Source organism: Chelmon rostratus, chromosome 20 (genome assembly GCF_017976325.1).
Source record: "Chelmon rostratus isolate fCheRos1 chromosome 20, fCheRos1.pri, whole genome shotgun sequence".
NCBI lineage: Eukaryota > Metazoa > Chordata > Actinopteri > Chaetodontiformes > Chaetodontidae > Chelmon > Chelmon rostratus.
In genome coordinates this window covers 6,144,878-6,171,439 of record NC_055677.1, presented here as the reverse complement: position 1 = coordinate 6,171,439, position 26,562 = coordinate 6,144,878, and the positions used below count along the sequence as shown (strand labels likewise).

The 26,562-nt window shown below is 44.0% G+C and overlaps 1 protein-coding gene across 1 annotated transcript; it reads right to left on the bottom strand.

Moving 5' to 3' along the window:
* Positions 1-907: 907 nt before the first annotated feature.
* Positions 908-26,296, bottom strand: si:dkey-192l18.9 (F-box/LRR-repeat protein 7). The gene is made up of 4 exons (XM_041961475.1): positions 25,925-26,296; positions 20,906-20,995; positions 4,178-4,795; positions 908-2,335 (listed from the first exon to the last, which is right to left on the bottom strand). Exons 1-4 carry the CDS (start codon positions 25,959-25,961, stop codon positions 1,599-1,601), a joined length of 1,482 nt encoding a protein of 493 aa, XP_041817409.1. The 5' UTR covers positions 25,962-26,296; the 3' UTR covers positions 908-1,598.
* Between the last annotated feature and the right edge of the window lie 266 nt (positions 26,297-26,562).

Here is a 26,562-nt window from a genome sequence, read left to right as displayed (position 1 = left end):
ATCATGTGATTGAAGTTGCATGAGTTCATACACCCTCCTGGAGGTTTTATGAATATTATACATATTTTTCACCATTACTGACTGCACTGAAACCACCTGTTAACTGGGACGCGTTCAGTCCATTTTTAAATGAACCCGATAATGCAGCCGGTTTACACCACAGAAGCTCTGTAGCAACCTCCTGCAGGAATCAGTGGATACTCACATTTTAGGCATTTTGGTGGCATCCCTCCTTTCCCAGCATCCCACAGTGGTCCCAAAGGTGGATGAGCGAACAGGATGCCTCAATGTTCTTCCACCTACTGCTCTGCACCTTTCACTGTCACATATTGGCCTTTAGAGTGACTACAGGTCCAGATCTCTCTAATACACAGGAGCACAGAGCAGTTGCGTTGTGTTTGGAGACATTCTTGTTTTGCTTTGTGTTGTGATTAGGTCATATATTTGCCCGCTGGAGCCGATGAACGCTGCAGGAGCACAACAATCAAGAACAGGTGGAGGAGAAGGTTTCCCACAGCTGACAGATGCCTGATTCTGGTTTCTCTAGTCTGGAGTCTCCACTGAAGACGATCCCAGCTGACATTTCACCAGTAGCTACGTTTTCACACACAACCAGGAAATGCAGCAATAATGACTTACTAACAACTCTTTTCCAAACCTCAACAATCTTATCTGGAGAGGAGCATGCCGAGTTGCATGTTTTTATCAGCCAATGGCTTGGAAACAGAAAGCACCTTTTCCACCCACACACTTTAATCCTTAAAGTGGAAAACAACACTTTACAAATCCATACATGCTATTCCAAGATATTCTTCATTTACCGTAATGACTCACAAACGCGCAGGCTTAAATCCTTTAAGGCTGTAATGAGGGGTTGAGTAAAACACTCACAGTTGTGGAGGCGGATTTTGAAGAAGTTTATTGGCACAGTTATAGCAGCAATGTGTTCTTGTTTATTTTCAACGACAAGCCCATAACAGTTTGTTTCTACTCGGCAGTAAAAATTCTCTGGCTAATAGTTCATTGACAGCAAATCGGTCGACAAAACGATGACACTTTGAGCGCGGCTGCAGTGATTGTCAGCGCAGTCCCATAAAGTGCGTATGCACACAACATAAAGAAAGTGAGCCAGGAATATCTTAAATCACCAGATCTGCTTCAGTTGCTGCTTCGTAGCTACATTCTTAGTGGTTTAGTCTGAAGATACTTGCTGTTTATAAATAGATGAAGTAATGCATGATAATGGTTATGTTTCGGGGCCTTACGGTGATGACCTTTACAATAAAAATATATTACAATGCTTTTAAATGGTAACTGTACCCAGTGCTCAGTGTTGTAGCATGTTGTTACACTGTGACGTTGAAAGAAGTAATATACCGACATACTGCACTTCTCTGCCTTTTTACAGATAAATATGTTAAATACATTCTAGGGAAGTATTTTCATGGACAGCCACCAAGCGGATTTAAAGAGACAGACTCTGACCAGTATTGCACACCAGTTTTCAACCAGTTCTAACACATCGGCCGCTGAGCTCTGCCATAGCAGGAATATTAGAACATCCACTTGTCAGAAGAGCAGTCCCGGGACTCCCCGCCTCAGTAGAAAGCGGGGTTCGTGTGCTCGATGACACAGCGGCGGCAGTGGCGTCTGACAAACCGCAGAGCCTCCGGCGACACCTCGCAGTCCTGCACGTTGAGCAGCTGCAGCTCGCAGCAGTTGGCCGCCAGAGCTTTGAGTCCTCTGCCGGTCACGCTCTCGCAGGCTCTGAGACTCACTCGCCTCAGGCCTTGGCAGTACATAGCCAGCTGCTCCAGCCCGCTGTCCGACACGAGCGGGCACTTGCCCACATCCAGGGACTTGAGTTTGGGGCAGCTCCTGGCCAAGTGGCTCAGGCCGTGGTCCGTCAGCCCCTCGCAACCCCTCGCGTTCAAGTAGCGCAGTCTCGGGCAGTAGCGGGCCACGTAGCGCATGCCCACGTCAGTTATGCGGGTGCAGTGGGCCACGCTCAGGTAGCGCAGGCAGCCCTCCAGGCGGGCGACTTCACGCAGGCCGAAATCCCCCACCAAGCGGCAGTCACTGAGGCTAAGCTCCCTTATTGAAGGGCAGTGGAGAGCCAGGTGGCGCAAGGCTTCGTCCGTCAGTCTGGTGCAGCGGCGCAAATACAGATGTGTCAGGCGGGGGCAGTGGGAGGCGATAGTTCGCAAGCCCTCATCCTCGAGAGAAAAACAGTCGGTCATGTCCAGGTAGTGAATGGAAATCTGCTGGCCATGTAGAGGGGACAGCTGGAGTGAGGCCTCTTGGGTGAGGCTGATGCACGTCACCTTGGAGCAGCCTGCAGGAAGAGTAAGCAGAGACTGTCAGCTCAGAAATCAGTTATTCATTCAAAGTGTTTTCATTCAGATGGTAAGTCCTGTTCAAAACAACAGTCAGGTGCCTCTATGAACAATAGAATACTAGCTGCTAAAAATCCATCCTGCTTCTAATTTAAATGATGGGAAACAAAATCCATGGTCCTTGCTCTACGCAAAAATGCATTGCTTGTTAGCTGAGGCTAAAGCTAACCAAGCCTGAGTTAACTAAATCAAGTGAGTATTTCTTTCTTTTTTGAAGAGAGTTTCCTCCTTTGAACTACTGTGTGTGTGCAGTGGTTTTTGAGACCTTTAAGACCTGGTTTAATGCGATCTGATCAGAGAAAACGCAGCAAAAACATTCTTTTTGGATTTTCATGAATAAAATAAAGGTTTCTTAAACCTGACAGTGGGTTTTAAACAGTGAGATTGGACCCTTTATTTTTGCTTAGCCTCCTAATCGGTTAAATTCTAGCTAAAAACCCAATTGATTTGTTTAATTCAGACTCAAACCCGAGATTAGCTTCATATCAGAAACATTTCTCATTGAAATGGACTGTCTCCTCCATCATTTACATTAATAGCACATCAGGAAGGGATCTCTTGGTGGACAGCATGAAGATGGGGGCAAAAAAATAAAAAATAAAAACAATTTCATTGTCCATATGAGCATGTGAGCATTGTTTTAAGACAGACTTGGAAAAATGTGAACATATCCTTTCACATAGGGCAGCCGTGGCCTAGAGGTTGGAGAAGCGGCTTGTGACCGGAGGGTTCGATTCCCCCAACCGGACTGGCAGAGAAACTTGGGTGTGGTGGAGTATTCACTCCACCCCCCTCCATTAGCCGCCTGATGTGCCCTTGAGCAAGGCACTTAACCCCCCAATATTACAATTTCATTGTCCATATGAGCATGTGAGCATGCTCATTAGCCGCCTCCATTAGCCGCCTGGTGTGCCCTTGAGCAAGGCACTTAACCCCCCAATATGGGGGGCAGCCCACTGCTCCTGTGTGGTTCACTGCATGTTGCATGTGCATATGTGTGTTTCAGTAAATCAGCGATGGGTGAAATGCAGAGACTAATTTCCCAGTTTGGGATTACTAGAGTGAATAAAATTAAAATTAAATTAAATTAAAAAATTGAGAAAATTTCACTTTGGAGGGCTAAACTCTATTATGAGCAGCCACTCGAGGGCGCCAGAGTAAAAGCTGCTGCGTTCGACTGCATGCATGCAATGAGAAGCACGCAAATGTTTGAGTGCAAAAACAACTCCATGAAAACCAAAATTGCAGTCAGTTTTCATGGGAAAAAAAAAAAAAAATCAAAGGCAGATGTCCTGAGCAGTTAAAATCAAATAGACTTGATTTGATTATTTTGTGCTTTTCAAATAAAAGCCACAAGTTCTTTAAAGGTTATTTTTACAACAAAGGGCTTGCTTCCTGGTGCTAATGGTGCAGACGTTGCACTGCCACCGGAGTCCTGTCCAAGTCAATGTTATTTGTGTCACTTCCTTAATGAAAGCAGCAGACCGCTCTCCTTACTCACGTTGAGGTAAGTTCTGCTTTCAGCTAAAGAAAGTCTTTCTTCTCCCACATGGGAGCTTAAGGCTGGCAGAGCTCGTCTTGCTCCTCTAATGATTTTACCAGCCTTAGCAGAAATGACTGAGAGGGTCTGAAATGAGGAATTCTTTGAGGTAAAGCCACACATGTACGTGATGTAGGCTAGCAGACACTCCTTCATAACACTGAGTTAGCATTAGCCACCAATCAAGGTAGGATGGCTTTGGCTTCCTGCTATAGAATAGGACAAGCATATTTCTTTTTACCTGAGAGGTTCAGGTGTTCCAGGTTGGGGCAGCGGGACACCACCTCAAACACAGCCTCGTTAGAGATGTTGTAACAGCCGGCAACCTCCAGGCGACGTAGCTCGGGGCAGCACTGAGCCACCACGTGCAGCCCCCGGTCGGTGAGCCTTTTGCAGCCATTCACCATCACCGTCTCCAGGGTCAGACACACGTTCGGTGTGTCCTGGCACAGCCGGTGGGTCAGGACCCTGATGGCGCGGTCGACGTGAAGCAGCTCTCCGGTCAGCCGGACGGTGCTCCACAGCCTCGGGTCCCACGCCAGGTTGTACCAGCGGCGGCATACGCGTGCGCAGCGGCACAGCTGATTGGTGGGGAGGTGGGAGAAGATCTGCAGGAGGGAGTGATCGGGGAGGAGGTCAATGGGGGCGTGGTGGTGGCTCTTTGACTGGCGGGAGCGCGTGTGAGTGCCGGGTTGAGGGTGGACGACGGCGACGGTCTCGGCGGGGGCGGAGGAGGACGAGGAGGAGTTGGTCTCATGGCCGTTACTGGAGAGGGCAGGCGAGGAGAGAGAGGAGGACTTGGATGGAAGGATAAGACCAGGACTGGGGGTGCTGAGAGTCCGTGTGCTGGAGTCTAAACCTGAATAAAAGGAGGACAAGATAGATGCATCGACAGATAGAAGAGAAGGACTGAATTAGTGTCATATTAATCATCTTACGACCCATCAGATTTATCTTTTGGGAGGTTCTGACCCTAAAACCTCTTCTCAGATCACACCTTCAATGACTTGACAAGCCTGCAGTAACTCAGTTTTTGATCAAGAGATGGTTTAATGTCGTCTGGTTGGAGAAAAGGAGCGAAATCAACCTTTGGCTTGTTTTCACAAGCTGCATAAAGGTCTTGCAGATCTGAAGCTGTGTTTTAAGCAGCCTCTGGAGTCTATTTGTTAAACTAGTCCTGGTTTGACAAGTGTAAGCGCAGTGTTTTTTCAGCTAGATCTGGTCTGATGTGATCTGGCCGGTTTTCATAAATAAATAAAGTTTCCACAAATCTGACAGTGAGTTTAAAGTGTTCAGGCTTCTACTCTGAAGTCTAAGACAACACGTCCTGCAAAAGCCGAGAATCGTCCCTGAACTTTTACGGATCGGGAGCCAACATCAGCACCATCCATGCATGTGGAGTAGTCCATTCCAGCTTCTAGTCAAGGAGCAACCCGCAAGAAAAATTTGTTTTTATAATCAATGATGTTCAGCGCTTTCCAGGAATGCAGTAACATTGCATTGAGAAGTGTGATTTAGCTTTTTGCTGTACTTTCCTTAAATGTGACTCATGCAGTTTTAATTACATTTCCCAGAATGGCTTTTGACATTAAAAAAAAAAAAAGCATGCCCTCAATGACTGTACTGCCATCTGCAGAGAGAGCAGCTCATGGTGGTGCTGTTAGTAGGTTACCACGAAGGAAAGAGTTTCCATGCAAGAAAGATCTTAAATGGCACTCCAGCATTTAAGTATTGCACTTCCATAAAGTTAGTGGACTCACATGAGACAGGTTGAAAGAATAGTGGTCAAAACTGAAGCAGCAGACTGAGCTTCACAGACTTTTTGGCAAAGTTTGAAGCACATTTCATTTCAGGGAAACTTAATGTGCTTTAAACTACAGTACATAAAGCAACAAGTGGCATGAAATTATAATAAATAACAGGCCCTATAACAGGTCATATTTCAAAACCATCGGATCCTACACTTCCCATAATGCAACCTGCAGCATCCCTTCATTAGACCCTCCCAGCCTGCCAATATCTTTTGAACTCCATGCCCCCAGTTTCTAATGCAGCTTTCTGTGAAGAAACTCTCCAAGCTCAAGCTGAGATAACCCTCGGGTTATTTTCTCTATACTCGTCAAAGCTCCTTTCAGAGCCACATAAGACATGACGCAGCTGTTTTCACAGGCTGAGCAGAACTCCCATTAAAAGAGAACGCCACCGATTTAGCGTAGCACAGATGCAGCAGAACCAGAGATATCTTTATTGTCCTTTTGAATCCTGGTGCCTGCACCACCCACAATGCAGTTCAGTAAGATTTGGGTGTTATTATGCTAATAGGCAACCAGTCAGACTTCTCACAACTCCTTCTGGAGCCACAATCGACTTTATACAACTTTTTTACCTCCACATATGCAGTAGTGCTTCCCAAGAACTGCAAACAGACTTTGATGTGTAAAATCGGTGGAGTTCCCCTTTAACCAGTAAACCGATGTTGATGTGTTTGAATGGTGGAACGTCCCTTTAAAACACAACATATGTTGTGGCTGCATTGCGTTCTGGATACTGTGATTAATTTCTTGCTACGTGATTCATCAGTGTTGAATTCCATTCTGAAGGACTGACACGAAATCATCTTTGCCATTGCTGTTGTTCCATTAAGCTTCATCGCTGGAAATGACATAATGTTACGTTATATCTGGCAGCTATTTGTGGGAATAAGAAAAAGCCAAGAAAGTGGGTCAAAAGGTGCAGGGTTCACCGTGATGCCGCCACCGCCACACCAGCTTTTATCATCAATGAATAGGACTTTCCATGGATCTCGTTATCGTGTTTTCTGATGTTGGGGAAAAAATGTGTCACTTTTATCTTCCCGCCATTTGGGCAGCAGTCATGGGGCCTCCTCTTCAGATGAACTCTGCGGCTTCAAAGCGACCAGCTGAGGAGTTTGGTGCCGGGGCTGACAATGTACTTCTAGGCCTGTGTAAACACTGGGGCCCTCCGGACGACGAGATTGCCGGCAACCCTGAAGACGCAGCTGTGAGAAGCGCTGGCTGGATCCCATCGCCGTAGCGTGAGACGGCGGAGGCCTCTGCCTCGTAAGCCCGGGCGTCGGCTCTGATTCCCGGGGTCGACCCATCACACTGGGACACTGAGTGCTCTTCTCTGATGCTATCTCTGTCTCCTCATCACCCCGCCAATTCGTCTTGTCCGATCTCGAGGAGTTCAATTGGACTGATAATCATCACTAAAAGCTTTTCAAGTAGTCACGAGCATGATGTCACGTACAGCTGTCCAACCACGAGTCTGCAGGCTTGATTGTCAAAAAAAGTGTTATCTTTCAAAATAAAGATCATTCTGTATGTCTGAGACTAATAGTTATGTGACGATAAGGGCAAGTGGAGAATGAATTCATCTCTGTTTCCAATTTTCTCAAGTGACTTTTCTTAGCAAAACATTTGCAAAGTGTCAAAACTGTTCTTGAGTTGAGACGATTATTCCAAAACGAATAGTAAATGTATTAGTTTTGACCACAGGGTTATGCTTCTGTACTTAAAGGACCAGCGTGTTGGATTTAGCGGCATCTAGTGGTGAGCTTGCAGATTGCACTCAATGGGAATGCCCCTCGTCTCACCCTCCCTTTCTCCCTTTCACGATTCTAATTTCCAGGCGATCGTGCACTAATGAAAACATCATTTTGAATATAATACATGCATTTCTGCCAACGGAAGAAGTCACTCGTGTCATGCCTCGTCGTGTCTGCTGATGTGTCTGTTAACAGTGTCAGGTCTTGTCATGCACTTCCTGTCTTATTGTGAAACCCTAACTCTCCTCTCGTTTCAGACCCTTGACTTCCTGGTGTCCTTCCCGCCTGTCTGATTGTCTGCCCCGCCCTGATTGACTCCACCTGTTCATTGTTACCTCGTGTATATATAGTCTGCGTCTCCCTTTGTCCTGTGCCAGATTGTTTCGTATGTCTTGTGCCTTTCGTCAGCATCCTGCCTGTCATGTGGATTTGTGTGCAGGGACAGACAGCTGGCCAGTGACACCGTCCTTGCGACCGTCCGGCCGATCTGAATTCCAGACCTTGACTCGGCCCGCCCCTGATGACATCCACAGGCTCGCCCTCTCGGGAACATGTCCACCGATTCACGGCTACTTTAAAACTCCCTCTCGCGTGCCTTAAAATTGTCACTGCCGTCCAAATTCGAGTAGGACGACGAGTCCTGCTGTCCGCAAGGCGCCGCATGTTAATCAAACTCATTTCAGTCAGCTTACAGGAGGACGTTTGGACTCAGTCAACCTTGTGTGATACGGTTGACCCCAGTTTGGGTTTAATGCACCACATTCTTGTGGGTGGTCTACCAATGATTAGTTAACCTTTAAATGTGTAAGATTATTTCCTTGAGGTCGTCTAGCTTATCTTGGCCTGTGTTTTTTAGCTTAATACAAAGGATTTAATGGTCTGAAGTCATTATAAACACCTCATCTATTTCGAATTTCACACACCTGTCCAAATATGTCATGACAACAGTGGTGAGGGGATTTTCATGTTTATTCAAGCACACTGCAAATATTGCAAGATTCCTGAGTTAATACCTAGTGATTGTGGGTTGATCCAACTGGAACCACACACCATGCAACACAAGGCTATACAAACAAGTGGAAATCAGTGCATTTTTGCCAAATGTTCCATTCAAATTTTTAATGACATAAGCTCATATACCGATGCTTAAAAACCTGAATCTGAGTATCAATCCTGTGACATCACAACAAAAAGAGTTTTTGCAAAGCAGAAATCACAACATCCAGGAGAAGATCAGATTTTCCACTGAGCCGTGTGCAGCCATGACACAGACACATTTCTTGAGTCATTAGTTTTGATGGATGAATGAGACATTTCTTTATCGTCCAAATCCAAACCGTTGTGATGGATTCTGCACGCAGGAGGCAACCTCATCTGCCACTGGCTAAGGAGCGACTTCCAAATTGCGTAATTACATGTGTCACTGATCAGAAGAGCGCTCCGGGCCCGGAGACACACGGTGCTGCTAATTAGACCACGTCCACCCCCGTCCCCCTCTCTCAGGGTCGCACCTCCACACAGCTGGTGGGAGGAGTTAAATGAAGACAGCTTTACAATTTCCTTGTGGATTTTTGATAGATAGCACCTGGGCCTCTTTAAGGACATCCAGGTGTCATCGATGGATGTTTTCTAACTGAATACAGCATCTGTTTGTCCGATCACTGCTGACTATTGATGCTGTACACACAGAAAGCCCTGTTAAAAAGTTCCTGGTAAAGATCTTATGACCAAAAAATTCACATTAATTTAACATTTTTCACACTTAATTTTTCACACATAAATTTTTCCTTTTGGCATCTCAGGAAACTCTAAGAGGTTTCCTTTTTCTTCTGATGCATTTGCAATCCACATTCTCCCATTTTCTCAAACAGCAGATGTTTGCAAAGACATACAATCTTAGCAATTAGACACACAGTCCCATCTCCATAGTGAGGCAAACACGTTGTTTCAAAGCCAGCCATGCAGACTCAGTCTAAATAAAGAGCTGTAGAGTTAAGTTTACCAAGCATAACAAAAAAATCCAGATGAAGCATATTACTGGGTGCAAATAAGGAACAAACACAACTCATCAGGCTCAGAAAGTCGAAGCTGAAATCCTCAAAACTGGAGTCACATTTTACTCCCAAGTGCACACACAACTTCTAAATTTAACATTTTTGCTTACTTCTAGTATGACTACTACTATAGTGACAAACCTTCTCAGCAGAAAAGTTCACTCTTGATCTTGGAAGCAGTAGTTTGACAAAAAAAAGCCCACTCACTGGTTCTGTAATAGCTATTTCCATCTTTCAACTGTATCCCATGTAAGTGGCCCTTGAGTTGAGAAGTGTACTACAATTTCCAAGGACAAGAATAAACGTCATGCTTAAATTACAAGCCAACATACATGAGAAGCCATTGACATGCTATGGATGAAATCCTAACAGCAGCTGAGCTTGCATGAAAACTGCAAACTCTGCCTGCTAATAGGGGCCGTCTGATGTGACTGAAAGCTCCACAATAAGGTAGTAAGTGTGCCTTGAGTCAGGAGTGTGCAGCGTATGTAAACTCTGAGCATGAAAGAATAAACTGTCCTCTAATTCTCAGTTCCTGCTGAAATCTGTATAAGTCAACCAGTGGTGTCGTGTTTTATATCTGTATCACGGCAAACCTATCATTAACAGAACAAATACCATGCAGCTGTTAAACTGCTCTCGAAGGCAGTGTGAGTGCAGATGGTGGAAGATTCAGTTTGGTTTAGGAAATCAAAGGAGAAACAGTGGAACATCTGGTCTTTAGCCTGGACAAAGAACAACGGAACAGTGGTGAAATGAAAGAGAAACTCATGCATTTTGAATGTGCATATAGCCACAGCAAGGCATACTTGGCTGAAATCATTTGCCACTAATACCCAAATCTATGCTGATCCACAGCAGCTCTGCAGCAGGATCCCATTAACGTCAACTTAGCCTTACTTCTGAGACACATCTGGATCGTGCTTTGAAACCAGAAGTTCAATGTAAATCAATCGAAGTGATCACTGAGGAGACGAGATGAAGAGCCGCAGCTGGATGTTCGGAGTGATGTCGCCTTAATGACAAAAACCTGATGAACTTTCAAAAAACAGCTACGCACAAAAACAGATTGCAGGGACTCATTCGAGGGCCTCTAAAAGAAAATAGGGGCAAGAGGGAAAGAAAGAGGGAAGATAAATTGGCAAAAGAGTCTGCAGACTTTACCAGAGACAGAGACAAGTGCACAGGCAGGGTCAATCCAGACTTTGACGCAGTCTGGTCATAAACTAAAGCTACAGGGATTCTTTTCAGGATCTTGCAGTGCTGTGAAGCGCTGCTAAGACCCTGTCTGGAGCTCGCAGGATTATTACTGCTGCATCTGGCAGAACAGACCAATCCATTACCTCAATGCCATTAGCCCTGTGACATGTTCCTGCTCTGCAAGCTCCGCTGTGCTCCTCCCTGCCAAGACCGTGACAGCGTGGTGTTGTGCATGTGAGGGGAATCAGAGATGCTCATTTTCTACTAATAAGCCCGGAAATCAAATCCCATGGTTAACTGTAAAGGGAAAAAAAAAGCATCCGCCAATAAAAAAAAACAACAACCAGGCTGCAGGCACTGAAAGCGAATCAAAAGCACAATTGATTTATCAGCACTAAGCGGTTACGTGCTCGAGTTTTTTTTAAAGGGAAGCATCCGACTGAGAGGGAGAACTCCTGGGATAAAAAACATCTGTCTGTCTTTGCTTTTATTGAATACATGGAAGTTGATATTACCGTACAGTGTGGCGGCTGGGCTATCAGCAAAGCCTTCACTACAGGAAGGTCTTGCGTCACTGGACAACCTGAAAGACAATAGGGCCTGCTGGTTCCTTTACAATGTGCACACTTGGACAGGAAACAGACTCCTTAGTGCCACACAACCCCCATAACTCCACTACTTCTGGGCTGCGGCTATTCTCACACTCACTCAGTCTCGATACACGGTTTTGAAGCTCGTGCAGCAACAGATTCGGACATACATGCGCCAGGAACCATAACGGTCTTTCCCCGCAACACGACTAATTTCCTCAAGGGAGTTTTCTGCCTCTTAAAGCCCTTCTGTCAGTTCAAAAGACACAAACGACTCGACACTCTGCCCTGGTTACTTTATAAGTCCTCGGCTGAGGAGGACAGCAGACGCTCAGATACCTTCAAGCCAAATTTTAAAGACGCGATGAACTCGAAGGCGCTCCTTCGAAAATGAGCATTTGTGTGTGCGTCCATTCATCACAGCGCAGTTTTTCCAGAGCAGAGATGACAGCTCAGATCCAAAAGCAATTTGGCATCATGCAAAACTGATCCGGCCTTTGGCAAATCACTGACGCTCAAGATGATGTCATTTTCTACAGGTTGTTAAATCAGGATGTCAAAGTCAGAGTATGAGAGTCATGTGCAGAGCTGATCCTTTTTGGCAGCAGCGTGAGAGGAGGGTCGCACTGTGCAGTGACGCCCATGTTAAATGGCTGAGGAGGGCAACGACACGCTGCACCCAAAAGAAGTGCACATCAGGCGGGAATGGAAAAGCGAGCGCTGGCCTGAACGGTTGATTTGGTTGTGATGAGGAGCAAATGTAATGATCTCATGTGGTTGAAGAAACAGAACAAGGGAAGTGCTGGAACGTTTGCGGTTATGAACTCCTGACGAAGAAAAGGGTCCACTTTGACTCCAGAGAGAGACTATTTTGTCTCATATGGTGGAAGGAAAACACTCTTTAAAGAGGTTTTTTTGAAGAAAAAGACAAAAACATGACAAAATTCTCACACAGAAATCTTCTGTTTTTTGTAGTTTGTAAAGACTCTTTCTTGATGAGAGTTAATGGAGACTTGATAGCACTCTCATGTCAATATGCTAAAGCTACAGCAAGCAGGTGATTATCTGAAGTTAACAGCCTCGAAGCAGAAGTGGAAACAGCTGATCTGGCTCCGACCAAAGTTTAAAAAACACCTACAACCACAAATTTGTCATTTTAAAACTTTTACGTTTATGGCTTAAGCATACAGGTACTTACATACATCTAAGTAGGCTAGCTGTTTCTCTCTGCAGCTAGTATTTATGCTAGGCTAACGGGCTGCTAGCAGCGCCACTGTATACCGTACATACATAAGAGTGGTATCAAAACTTCTCATTTAACTCTGTCAAAATTGTCCTTTAAGAGAAGATACCTGTGCAAGAACAAATTGTGTTGCTTTGTCTATCTGCATTTTGGAATAAATCTGTGAAATCAACACACAGGAGTGGAAAAGCTTTGTTGGTAATCCTGACCTTTGAGGAAGAAGCTACCGTAGCTTATTAGCTGTAGCGTAACCACCCAGTTTTATTTAACCCTCTGTATTGTGCTAGTAACTGCTTCACAAAGAGGAACGGTGGTAAGTTTGCGTGAACTTGTCCCCGTAACCAATGTGTTAAACAAACAAGGCATGTTAGCTTGTCAAGCTTTTTTCCATCTTAAATAACTCAATTGTTTTCAGCCCTGAGAATGAAATGTCAGGGGGAACTGAATGCAAGAAGCTCAAAGAGCCGTTGTAACTACAATTTCCAATTACAATGTGCTAGCATGTTCTTGGCAGGCTAGCATGTTAGCAGCTAGCCTGTCAGCTACACTTCTTCACTACTGAAGAGCTTAGTTTTGCTCGGCCGCTTTCAAGAGTCTCTCAAGAAGGTTGTCCACCATCCAGTAAGGTTTGTACTTTCAACGTTCTGTCTGAGACAAATTTTATTAACGGCTGAGCGGCTGTTCCATGAGGGCTATCTGTGACCTTACGCGTACGATGTTCCTGGATCGGCCTAAAATGGAACTTGAGTCATGAAAATGGCAGAAGGTTTGACAACCAAAATATCTATTTTTCCAGATATAAAAGTGTGAGAGTGATCTTTTTCCTGCATACGAAAGAGCCAGGTCTTAGCCTATATGCAACCACAAATTCATTTAGTTGTCCATGGTTTAATTTATCCGACCAAAACCTCTTCGAGGGGACTTTCAATTTTCCCCTCATTTTTGTGCCATTGCAGCTTCAGCCACAACTGACACTTCCCCGCTTACGTAACGAAACAGCCCGCGGAATGAAACGAGGGGAGGGGAAGTCCAATGTGTCAGTTCAGCTGGTTCACAGCCGTAGCCATGCTGCCACATAAAAGCCCAAAGACCCAGGTGTATCACAGTAACAACATCGCGCTCGAGCCAAAAGCACACAGGAAGCAAGCGTGCGTGCGTTTCGGCCAGGTGGCGTCCTTCCCAACTCCTGTCAACCACGCTGCTGTAGTAGAGCAGAAAAATGCGACCCTGTTGAAGAAAATGGCAAACGCACTCAAAACAACAGGGCCGGCGCTTCCTGCCCGAGACAGAGACTGAGAAGACAGAGCAGTAATCAGAGAAGAGTTATGAGATGGAGCTCACTGAACTGCCTTTGCTTTCCCTCCTCCTCCTCCTCTTCCTCCTCCTTCGCTAAACTGCTTTCACTTGTTTTCTTTTTTCTTTTCGCCGCCTTGTTCTGTGCTTTTTCGCTCAGATTTCCTGGCTCCAGGAGCGGTAGGGAGGAAGGGGGAGGAGCGACGACAGCTGATGGAGAAAATCTGGGGAAACTAGCTTTGGCATTCTTCGCCTCTCTGTGTTCTCGCTTCACGTAGACAATTTCCAATGAGGATTAGAGGTAAAGCGCTGATATTTGTCGTTGCAGTTGCTATAGTCCTATTGAAAGAGTCCTGATAACAATCTGCAGCACCATTTCCCCTAAATCCCCCATTAGATGGTCAATCACCTGCAAAAACAGATGCTTCTTCATCTAAACAAACATCTCCATCCATCTGCCAGTGTGAGAATTTCCAACACAGCTGCAGAGCAGCAAAACAAATGCAGGAGTTTCAAGTCTATGAAAAGATACATTTGTGTGGCTTAAAAGACATACAGCAGTAATGATCGCTGCTGCATGACGAAGGAAAGGGGGGGGCAACAACTTAAATCTTCCCTCTGCAGCGAAAATGTCCCAGCGACACACACAAACACCTCACGGAGCCTCTTTCGCATTTGGCACGGCAAAAATCAACAGTGAAACACTATACATCGGCTTGACTAAACACAAGCAAATGGGTCATCAGCGCCTGAGCTTGGTTTACAGATGGAGTGTGAGGGATTTGCTGCCTTTGGGAGGGCAAAAATATGAACACGCTGGAGACAGGAGCTTTGTGGAGGGGCTGTTTAGACTGCACATCTGACCCTGACGCTGCCTTCGCAACAGATAAGCGGGATTACTGTGAATTAAGACTGATCAATATTGGTAGTATAATGCTATTATATTAATGGACGTGATTCCATTATTGTCTTCTCCAGCCAAATGAAAAAACATTAGGTTTTTAGTAGCCGGAGTGATGGAAAGTGCCTGTGTGGGTGTGCAGAGCATTTAAATGGCAAAGAAACTCACAACTACAACTGTGAAATGAATGTAGTGTAGCAACAACTGCAATATTTCCCTTTGAAATGAAATGCAGAGGAGTAGAAGTATGAAGTTGCATGACTGGAAATGCAAGTTCTATAGGTACATGATATCCACTTGTTTTCATGCCAAAACCAAAAAAATTCTAAAGCAAAAAACATAAACTATTTTTACACTCGGCTGAGGTCATCCGGTCAACGATGGGAGCCACCACCCCCCCTCCTCTGTGTTAACATAACTCCACTGAAAACCCCACATTTGATGATTTTGAATTTTTCTGTTGATTTTCAAGCATGATTCCTCCTTCCTCTAAAAGAGCAACTTAACACCCGCTGCAAACACTGTTTTTGCTGACCTCTAGTGGTTTGACCTTCTCACCTGGCTGCAGTGGTGCACAGGTGCACTCCAGGCCCCTGTGACATCACTGTTGGGTGTGGTTACACATGCAACAGAGCACAAGTCTGACCACACCCAAGAGGTGAAACAGGCTTTAAGACCACAGAGGATGGTGAAACACTGTGCTTCAGTGTATTAAGTTAATTAATAACTTTTGTCTCCCCTATCAGGCAGTGAAAGTAATCACACAAACACTGTGGATGTGGGCTTACGACGCCATACTTCACCATGCTTCTAGCTACTGTTGCCTACTCCACCTCTACGGTTGCTCCACCCTTCAGCTCTGGCAAACCAATCCTTGCTGGCTCATGTAAAACGCATCGCTGCCGGTGCCCCACTGCAGGAATATTACCACAGACACTGTTTGACGAAGGTTTGAATGTATTGGACGTTGATTTATGTGTAAAAGCTCAATAAACCACATAAAAAACAATAAATCCTGCAAATTAAATGACAAAATACGTCCTTTGTCCTACAAATCACTGTTGAAAGATAAATCCTTATCTTATGATGTGAGAATGCTTTGGTTACATGACTATTATGACTATTTCACAACTTCCTTGACATGCAAAGCTGAATACGCAGGATCTTATTGCCATGTTTACATTTGGGCAAGACATGTTAACATTTCTAACATGCTAATCTTCATGTCAGGGACTTGTAAAACATCCTACATGCAAAATTACTTGTCTTCCACAATGATAAAATGACTAATGACTGGTAAAATGACTGGTGTGCCTGTTGTCACATGATTGGACCATAATTGTGTGGTCTAATCTTGGCATTAACTGCTTGTACAGTGAGGCTGAAATGATTTAATGCAGAAAGCAGAGATCTGTAAAGAAGGAGATTGTTGTACTTTTGATTAACACATGGAGAACTGCATATAAATCATGTTTACAGTGCGATCTTTTACAGCTTACTCCAGCGTTTTCTGCTGTGGACAGACAGAGTAAGACTTTCCCCCTCGCTGTTATCACTGTTTCTTTGGTCCTTCAGAAAGGAAGTCAGCATGTTCATTGTTCCCACCATTCCCTGTTTCCCAGCTACCTTCCTGGTGCCATTATAAATGGGTGAAGGAGCTGACCCCGAAGCACGGCTGCTTTGACATGATCGACGCCCCTGTGAGTCTGCGTTACATCAGTGGCTAAAGTTTGGCACAGGCTCCAGCTGATATAGGAGGATCAAACCGGCCTTTGAGAGTTACGCTGGCCGAACATCTCAGGGTGTTGTCGGCTGAGCTCCTGCCATGTCTGAGCCACATTCCTAAGGTACCCTGAGTTCGGCTGTGCCAAAGCAAACCCTTGAGGCCCAGACGGGGTCGCAGCGTAACCCCTGCTGGGAGATACTCAGTTTCATCCCACAGGAAGGATTTACTGTCCAGGACTGTGCCTTTCAGTCTGCAGCTAATAAGCGACTCAACTGGGTCAGGCCACCACAAGCCCGTCTAAATAATAAATGAAAACAGAGACACGTAGCAAAAACTTGCCAGATGACTGCCCGACTCGGTTTGTTTTCAGGAGGAGAACGAGTGAAACTTTCTAATGTTGATTTTGTGGGAATACATGCTGGACCGGTGAGGGAGACAGGCAATGGCCTACTTTCCATCTGTACGCTGATATTAGGGCTGCACAATATTTCAATATTATGATTTATTCACTTTAAAGCCTCTGTGTTTTGAGATGATTATAGCATCTTTCAGATTCTTCTGGGGGCATAAATTTCGATTTGACAAAAAGTGAAACAATTCTGGCTGGAACTGCAGCCATTCATCCTCAGCGGCTCTGGTTTGGAGCTCACACACAGAGCTTTAAAGGGAGATTTTGTATCGTCTGTAGAGGAAATAACAATCTTCGTCTTACAAATGAAAAGTTGAATCCATAAGAATTAAAGTGCACTATTTTTCAATTCAGTGCACTCAAGGGTTTTGCAGATCCAACCTGACTTGGTCTGGTATGACCAGCAGCTTATGGTAGATAATGTTAGTTAACTTTAGGTGGATGTTGCTGTGTAGCTGACTCGCTAACTCCTCCTGGGATATTGTTACACTACGTTTCAACATTTGCCTTTTAATCTTGTGATTGCGATAATTGATAATTAAGTGATAATTAAAAATGAACAAAATGAGCTATTAGTTTTAATCTACAAGTGTGAGAGGTTTTAACTGATAAAATGCAGTAAAGCATCAGTTTGGCTGCTTTGTTTGTGATTTTACATTTCAAACATACTGAAAGATTTTTAGATTTATTTTATTATTGTGATACTGGTTTCAATTTGAAACTGGGCGGTATGTCAGTAGTCGATGTAGAAAGGTGGATTTGTGTCACCTCGATTATGTTTACATGCACAAAATAGTCCAGTTTTTGCACTTTTTCAGAAAAAGATGATATTCCTACTAAACTTTTGTATATAAATGTGGTCGATGATATAGAAAATAACATTGTTTCCTTCAGTCCTTTTAACTGCGAATCACAATATGTTGCTTTATAGGGTAAAAACAGGTACAAACTTGGATCATCACGTACAAAACACTTCTGTTTTGCCCCCCAACGTCTGAGAAATAAGGAAAAAAGTCCTTCATTTTCTTTCTTCTGCTATTTGTTGAACAGGTTATTTTAAGTATGCATATATATATACAGCATATAATGCTCAGACTTCTGTGTTTGTTGTTTGATATAGCAGTGAACGATCTAACTAACTAACTATATTAATGCAGCAGTGGCTGTACTGCAGCATGAGGACACAGTGTAAGACCCTAACATGAATACTCCCAGTGTGTGGTGGGGAAACAGCCCAGACTGCTTCCTGATTAGTTTAGTGGACCGCAGGACGAGGTGGGCAACGACTGTGTGATCTGCCACTGTGTGTGAGTTCATGAACGCAGATATGCATGTGTGTGTGCATGCGTGTGTGTCTTTTTAAGGAGGGGGGATTTGCCTGTGGCCGTGGTGGTTCCAGACCATGTAATTACTCCCACTTAGCATGGAGAAAAAAATAACAATTTCAGTCATAACACAGGAGGGAAATTATGGTCGGGAAGCCACTGGCCATGGTCTATACTATATATTTCTATCTGCACAGGTTATTCTCCAAGCAGACACATTCAGGACAATTAGCAATTTCCCCAAAATACTCTGGGTGCACTTCCAGCAGCTCCTCAATGGAAGGAACCGAGTGAGTCAGCATTTCCAGCAAAGTCGAATGAGTAATGGTAATCTCCTCATCCGAATGCACACAGGAGGACGGTACATCCCACGCTATATTTAGTGAGGTTAATCAGTGAATTAACCTCACTAAAACAAACTAATTGACACACATCTTGCGTGAAACCAAATGCACGTCTGACGTCTCGTGAGGAGTTAGCCCGGCGCTTTGTTCTCTCCGCTCCTCTTCGTCTCTCTCTGAGAAACACCTTGAAATCTTGAGCTGAGTGGCAGCTCTAAACACAGGCTGGAGCTGCTATTTGTTTTCTTGTGGGCAGCTGCAAGCCGCAAGAATACTACATTCATCATGCCAGAGCAAATTTAAGATTGGTGATGACAATGCATGAGAGGAGCGGCCTGAGTATATATGTGCACAAGCATGCAAAGCAGCCGGTGAGTCACCGGTCAGAGAAATACGGGGGGCCACATCACAAGCTGAGGAGGGCTGTGGTGCATCTGTCGGGACTTTTGATAACCTTTTTGATGAAAATCAATGAGTCAGCAATGACTTCCGCAGGGTTCTGATTTCATTTTTACTGTCTGACTCACACACATTTTCCGCTCAAAGCACACTTTCAGAACCTGTAAAACACTGCGAGGCATGCGGTAAATGAGCTGTTGGATGCTATATATTGTTATTGATTAGCCAAAGCGTATCTAAAAGGTGCTATAAAGCTGATGAAAATGAGTCTGCTATAAAGAAATGCTTAAAGCTGAACTAATCAATATTTTTACATTAATAATAGATCAAATCATTATGTGCGACGTAAAAGGAGTTGGCATCCAGGTGCGCAGCGCTACGTAGCACTTTAGCGTCTTTCCGCTCATTGTTTTGACTCTCACAGCTTTTCCTTGCTACCAGCGGCAGCCGGCAGGTGTTTTCAGTGGCGAAGCACTAAAAATCCACTGTACACTACCCACCAAACAGCAGACAGGAAGTTAGCGACTAGCTGGTAAACAAAGTGTAGCAGCGAAAGGGCCAGATATTTTTCCTCTGGAGCTGGTGGAGACCAAAAACAGAGCGAAGAGGAGAGTGAATGTTGGATTGCATTCAGAAAGGCCTCAGAAAACGTGTGCTAATGTTGCTCTGTGTCTGCTGAGTGTAAAACTAAGCAACTGCTTGCTAGCACATAAGCTAGGCTATATCAACCTTATTAGCTTATAATATATCTATGTTGTGTTTCTGAGGTTGTGCTCCTCTCTAGTGGCTAAAATGGTATTAATGTAGGTTTAAATGTTAATTAAAAGTGAATGTTTGTTGACTTTTATCTGCTTTTCTTTTCAAAGGTACCCACCTGTAAAAACACTGCTCCACAGCACCACTAGTGGTCAAGGGGTGGGTACAATTTTAATTTTAGTTTAAATTACATAAAATGATTTTGGTTACGCAGAACCAAAGGTTAAGGGGAAATAATAATGGTTAAGACTGTGGGCAGGATATGCTCAGGATTTTTATTTTATTTTACCAAAATAAAAATTAGTAAGCTAATTGATAAAACAGTTTGGTTGAGATCATGTGATCTGAATTTTTTCATGGCTAAACAAATATTTTTCTTAACAGGCTATTTCCTAGAAAGCCCAAGCTCACATTCAAGGTTTTACAAGACAGCTGGGATATTTCAGTACTTTTAAGCCATGATGTTGAGATATTTTGATCTATTCTTTCAAAATAAAAGAAGCCTCTGCTTTGACAGATTGTGAAAACTATCAGACAGATCTGCATTCACAGTAACTGTTGACAGGAGGCTTCAAAAAGCATCCGTCAGCTGCAAAGTATTTTCGAACCACTCCAGCGAGCACGCAGTTTACACTCGTAACACATACACTCCTGATAAAGAGGAGCAGTTCCCTGCAGTCAGTCTGCCAGGGTTGAAGGATTGCCTGGGCGAGCTGGAGGCTGGGGAGGCGGGAGAGAGCCAGAGAGCTTTTCCCATTTTCACTCCCCACACCTTCTCCAGAAAAATCCCTCTCGCCCTCCTCTCTGGAGCGCACGTACCTCCCTCCCTGGCAGCGCTTTGAGCCTGATACAACCACAGTTTAGATAAGCATTCTTCCACAATGAGAGGCCAGAAGTGTTTTTCTTCTTCTTCTTCTTCTTCTTCTTCTTCTTCTTCTTCTTCTCAAACAAAGCCCTAGAAATGCCTTTCGTTTCTGCGTTCTGATGGGAGCTGTGAGTTTGTTTTCAATTTAGGGTGATCCCAGGAACACGCAGGTTTCTCTCCAAAAATAGGCAGTACAGAAAGTGGATGGGGAGGGAAGCGAGGGGTGGGAGGAGAAGAAGACGAAGAGGAGGGGAAGAAGAAGGGAGGGGAGTTTGGTTAATGAGCACCAGATGCCTTACCTTCGCTGGTAGCCACATTCTTTGGAGCTTTAGTTGGTGTATGATCTGTGCTCGAACTTATGTCAGAAGAGATGCTTGAGCTCCCTTTACCTGCAGGGGAATGAGAAGAAAAACAAAAGTGCTGGGACACAGTGTAGAAACTCTGAGATGACAAACTGCAGTCATGACTTACGGCTTTTCATTTGAGAGAAAACACTCTTTACGCTTAAATCTGTCTGTCAGAGATAAGTTGGAATTGCACTTTGATGATGTATTAAATATGGTAAGGAGGTATTAAGTGCAAGGAAATATAAAACCCATCACTCTCTGCTTTCATGACTTTTATGTTCCACAATTTTGGATGAAGAGTTAGCCTTGGCCCATGCACAAAGTCTCTGCTGGTTTGTTTGAGTAAGTGTCCATTTTTTGCTATTTGGAAGACGACTAAAGTTTCCTTAAATCCCATTCAGCCTTCCCGTCCACAGGAAACACTCCTGCGCGACATACAAGCGATCGCCGTCTTTAATGAATGATTACAATTAACTGCAGCGTCAGCAGCAGACTTCTTAGGCTGTGCAGTCTGCACAACTGCCACATGAAAGTGCTTTTTATTAAGTTCAAGTGAATTTACAACTCTTGCTTTATGAGCTATCCTTGTATTATTAGATTTAGGATTTGGATTTCTATACAGGAACACAGGAGAGCTACATTTCAAAGAGATATTCTTTGAATGTGAGCCTCTGCTGCCAGAGCACGGCAGGCCCGACTGCCATGGTGACTGCAGGCAGCCTGTGGAGTGGTTGTTTATGGCATTTCATTCCTCTGTCAGATCATAAATGCAGCTTTGTGGCTTTCCTGAGACTAACTATTCGCCTTTCACGCAGCACGACAGGCCGGAGAGGTATTCCCAAACATCACAGCCACATACACACAGCGCAGCCACCTAAACAGACAAGACGGTTCCCGAAATAAGTTGTAAATACGGGGGCTTGTGCAGGGAGGAAAAATGCAACCTGTGACTCCAAACTCAGCCACACAAAAGATGCATGATCACTTTATAACATAAAAGAGTATTTTAAACCAGTGCAGCTCATATGTGCATGTATGACATTTACTGGTGACATCACTGAGTCGGCACATCTGCTGAGGCTCCTTCAATCCCCAGAAATGACTCAGAATTTCATCAGCAGCTCGCAGATGCAGATCCTGAGACCACTTTTCTAATATTTAAGCAGAGCAGGAAGCATGAGGCTAATATATGTTAGCTTTTAGCTGGTTACAGCATTCTTTTCCTCAGCATGAGGAACTGTAGATTGGTTAGCACGAGGCCCGTTGGTTTGACGCATATGTGGATCTGTGCAAGGGCGATTGTTTTCTCTCTTTTGTGGAAAAAACAACTTTGAGAAAAGCTCCTGCTTCCTGTCTTATGCTTATATAACGTGTTGCTGCATAGCTGTGACCAGTGTGTAATTAATTGTGGAGTCACACTTGAAAACAGATGTGGACAGACCGACTGCAGAATTCTGCACGTCTAACCGAGATGCTGGTCTTAGATGCTACCAAGATGATGATACCACAAAAGGCCGTTCTCTCTTTTCCAAAATTACAGTACTTAAAGGTAATATTTAAGTTACCTGAAGATTTTACTGAATTCAGTCCCAGATTTAATATGGTCTACATTTTCTCAGCAGCAGCAACTCAGTGCATTAACATTCTCTAATTACCTCACTATGTGGTTTTCATTGCTAATGGCGGAGTCCGCCATTGCCTACTATATTTGTACTGCATGCCTACGCATGAGGGATTCAACACAAACTGCTGCCCTGCAACTAAACCTGCAATAACTAGTCAATTAATCAGTCTACAGCAAACTAATTTGCGACTATTTTGTTTTTTTATGGCAAAAATGCCCAAAGCAAATATTCTCTAGGTCCTGCTTCTCCAACGTCAGTATTTGCTGGCCTCCTTCGTTTTCTGCGGTGGTGTAGTGCAGGTATACACAGGTATAAGGCCCATACCCACTGTCCAGAAACTTCAAAACCCCTGTGATGCAAACCTTTCAGTCATGTGCTGTGGGCGATTTTTCTCTTCAGGATGGCGAAGGCATGACCGGCCCGACACGCCTCTGATTGGCAAGTACTCGTTGCCTTCGTGGGTTGGTTAGGTTTAAGCATGAGGAGTGATGATTGGTTAGGGTAAGAATATCAATATGAGCCAATCAGAGGCAGAGTAGGGCGAGTCACGCCTTCACCACCTTAGGAAAAAATTGCTTTCCCTGTTGGATTACCTCAAATATTAACTCCAAAAAACATGATCTTTGGAATATTAATGAAATTAATGGGAAAGATGATGCAAACAAAAAATTTGCTTTCAAATTCAAACAACCTTGCGATGCTACATCAGGTAAGGGGCATAAATGTAGAGTATACCCACTTCTCTGATGGACATTTTTCACTATTTTCTACAGTTTTATAGACAAAACAATTAATTAATTGGCTGAATAATGGATAATGTCAGTAATAATTGTCGCTGTAGCCCCAAAAACAAGAGTTTGTTTGGCTGCACTGTAAACAGCAGCAAATTTCTGAGAGAGTAGCTTCAAATAGCCACCAATAACTGCTGGTGTCACCAAATCAATCAGGAATGAAATCTTTGTGTATTGACGGCTATGAAACCCCTGAAAAAAACCCTCATCTGAGTAGTATTCACTTTTCTTGCTATAGAATTACTCCAAACTGTTTTCACGTATCCCTGCACTTAAACCAGAAACTTGCTGCATCAGCGGTAAGTCATAAAAGGGATGTTTTTAGTCCTTTGTGAGCACACAAACGGTCAAGGTTTTAATTGGGGAAGTAAGACATCAAAGCAAAAGTCCATGTTTGCACTGGTAGTTATACTGAGTTGGAGTGAAATGTCTGTGTTTCATGTTGTACACCAAAGAGGTGCAACCCGACCAAGCGCTAAGCCTCAGATACTCTTCTATCGTGCAATGAAAGGGAGAATTAATGCTTTGTGAATCATTAGTGATGATTACAACTGCACAGCCTGCGTCATATTTTTCTCACTCATGACTAATGACAGTTAACCTCAGAGTTATATATATATATATTTGCAAATTCTGCAAGAGGACTCAAATCTGCGTTAGGATCTGTTCATGCACCTTAACAGGCTGGTTTCCAAGGTGGAGCTGGTCCACTTGTTATTTCTAACGTCATGAGTTCCAATCTTTTCTCTGCAGTTATTGACTTAGGAAGAGAGCGCACTGGAATGTTATTTATACAAACATTTCTGCTCTGGAGGCAGAAGTGATGTCTCTGGTAGAGTCGGACCACAGCTGAAGACAGTCTGAATAAATAATGTTGAAGATTAGAGCTTGGACGGTAATATGAAGGAACTGACCGAGGTGTAGCCGTGACTTTAGCGCCGGAGGTGAGTTTGTCCGGGATAATTAATGCCACAGTTGGAGATTTTATCAAACTTGTGGTATGTGAGTCTTCAGATACGGATTCTGGTTATTATAATATCACAGAAATGTTCCTTTTCCATGGATTTAAGCAGCATTCAAGTTGTCTGAACGTGTCTGACAGCTAAGTGAGAAGGACAGTGAATGTCTGTGTGGCTGTCAGCTCTACATGACTTATTACTTTTTCAGCCTCACAGATCAACACTGTCCCATTATTGATAATGAGATAATGAGCCAAAATAAAAGGTTTTCAGCATCTTTGGTTGTTTTCTCTCATAAATATATGTGCCTGTGCAATAATCTGTGTATTTTCCTTATGATCAGAATCTCTGCTTTGCAAGTCAAAGTCAAGTTCATCATTTAGTTGACTTGTCCTCCAAGAACCTCTGACTCCACCCAAAGACAACAGTCAGCTGAGGAAAAGTCAGAAACACACACAGAGCTAAAAGCTTGCTGTTGACTTCAATCATTTTTAGGTGCATCCAGTATAAAGATCCGCCTGAGGAGCAGCTGTTTTCTTGTCAGCATGTCATTTTTTTCACCACCGTGGCTATTTTGTGTCTTTTCAGCGTGTCCGCTCCATATTTATGTTTACATGAGGACCATATGGCTTTGACCAATATGCACAAAATGGCTGCCAAATCAAACAGCAACAGGTCGAGGGACTGTGGACAAAAATCCCTGGAATTGGCTCTCGAAGATAAGAATGACTTAAGTGCTCGCATGCCCAGACACTCCTGTCCTCTGACCCACCTCTGCCAAACCTGCAGGAACGCACTTCAAAAAAGCTGCCACAAATTAGACCACTTGGAGAGGACTGATGAACTCGCTCCCCCTGCCAAGTCAGCTGAGGTGATATCTGATTTAAACGGCCTCTGCTGTTGTTTTAAAGCGTCACCTTTGCCACTAACTCAAAGTCAAGAGGCTCATGCTTGCAGGTTAGCGCATACATGCAAGTTATAGGACATGTTTCTCCATCAGTTGCATTGCAGCACTGAAGCTGAAGCTCCATGGACAATAAAAGCTCATTTTCTGGAGAAAATGTGAAAGCAGCTGAAGCATCCTTTGTTTAAACTTCAAACGTTGTGCTGCCCAGTCAGAAAGTTCATCTTTCAAAAGTGTTTAAAATGCCACCACCAGATGTCACTCTCCGTTTTATATGAAGAATATCAACGTTGCACATCTTTTAAAAGCATAAAAAGTCGGCAGTTTGAAAGTCAAACGTCGCTCTCAGCTGCACATCAGCCGCACATCTCCAGAATCTGCACATTTTTAAATGGAGTTCGGCGCAAACCCCAAACAGAGGGCGACACTTACTGTAAGAAAATGAGACATTAAAAAGGGAATAGAGCTAGTTTTGAGCTAGCTCACTAATGTTCAGAGACAAACCAATGGAAGGTTTAACAACGGCTGCATTGTTTTCTGTTTTTAGTTGAGTTGGATCAATTAACGGCACCATATGGCAGCTTTTGCGGAGTCCAGTTTGATTAGAAAAAGAGAAAGAGAGAGAGAGAAGACTTCCTTCTATGTGGAATTCCAATAAAACGTGTTTTTAAAGTCATAATTACAGCACTTACCCTCGCTTCCATACTGTTTTCCATTGTTCGCACCCATTTTAAAGAATACATAATCTACGCGCAAACCTCGGTTTATCAGAAGGAGTTAAATCCCAGAGAAAAGGGTAGACTTTCCGCAAAGATAGGCCAGACTCTCAGAGGTTTGTGCAGGGCCGCTAGCTCTGACTCCAAATAGTTAATCCAGATGTTGAACAGAGGACGCCTCAGCATTACGCAAAAACCTAGAATCCGGACTCGAGCTTCCAGCGGTGCAGACTTTCTATATCTGAACATCCACCAACACAAAGCTCTGAACACACACACACGCACACACACACACAAACACACACACACACTCACACACACACAAAATCCCGATTCGAGGAGTTTGGAGCAGTTTTGTGAAGTGCCCTAAATGGTAAGCAGCTGTTTATCAGGCTGAGTGCGGGCAATCACAGCGGCCAGACAAGTTAGTGAGGACGCGCAGCTCTCGTCCGCTGGATCTGGATTTAAAGAGACCGCAGACCAGAGAGGAGCTGTGCATAGATGTAGAAGAGAGGAGTCAAAGAGAAGCCGAGACTGAGACTCAGATACTGTGCAATCACAACAGATTTTATTATGCAAATGCCTTGAAATGGTGCAGAAGTTTAACTTTTGTT

Bases quoted from the DNA above. Each gene is read 5' to 3' on its own strand.
- si:dkey-192l18.9 (XM_041961475.1), bottom strand. From the start codon at position 25,961: ATGGGTGCGAACAATGGAAAACAGTATGGAAGCGAGG. The intron at 20,996-25,924 runs GTAAGTGCTGTA...ATTCCCCTGCAG, and splicing joins AAAACAGTATGGAAGCGAGG to GTAAAGGGAGCTCAAGCATC. The intron at 4,796-20,905 runs GTAAGGCATCTG...CCTTTTATTCAG, and splicing joins GAATGTGGCTACCAGCGAAG to GTTTAGACTCCAGCACACGG.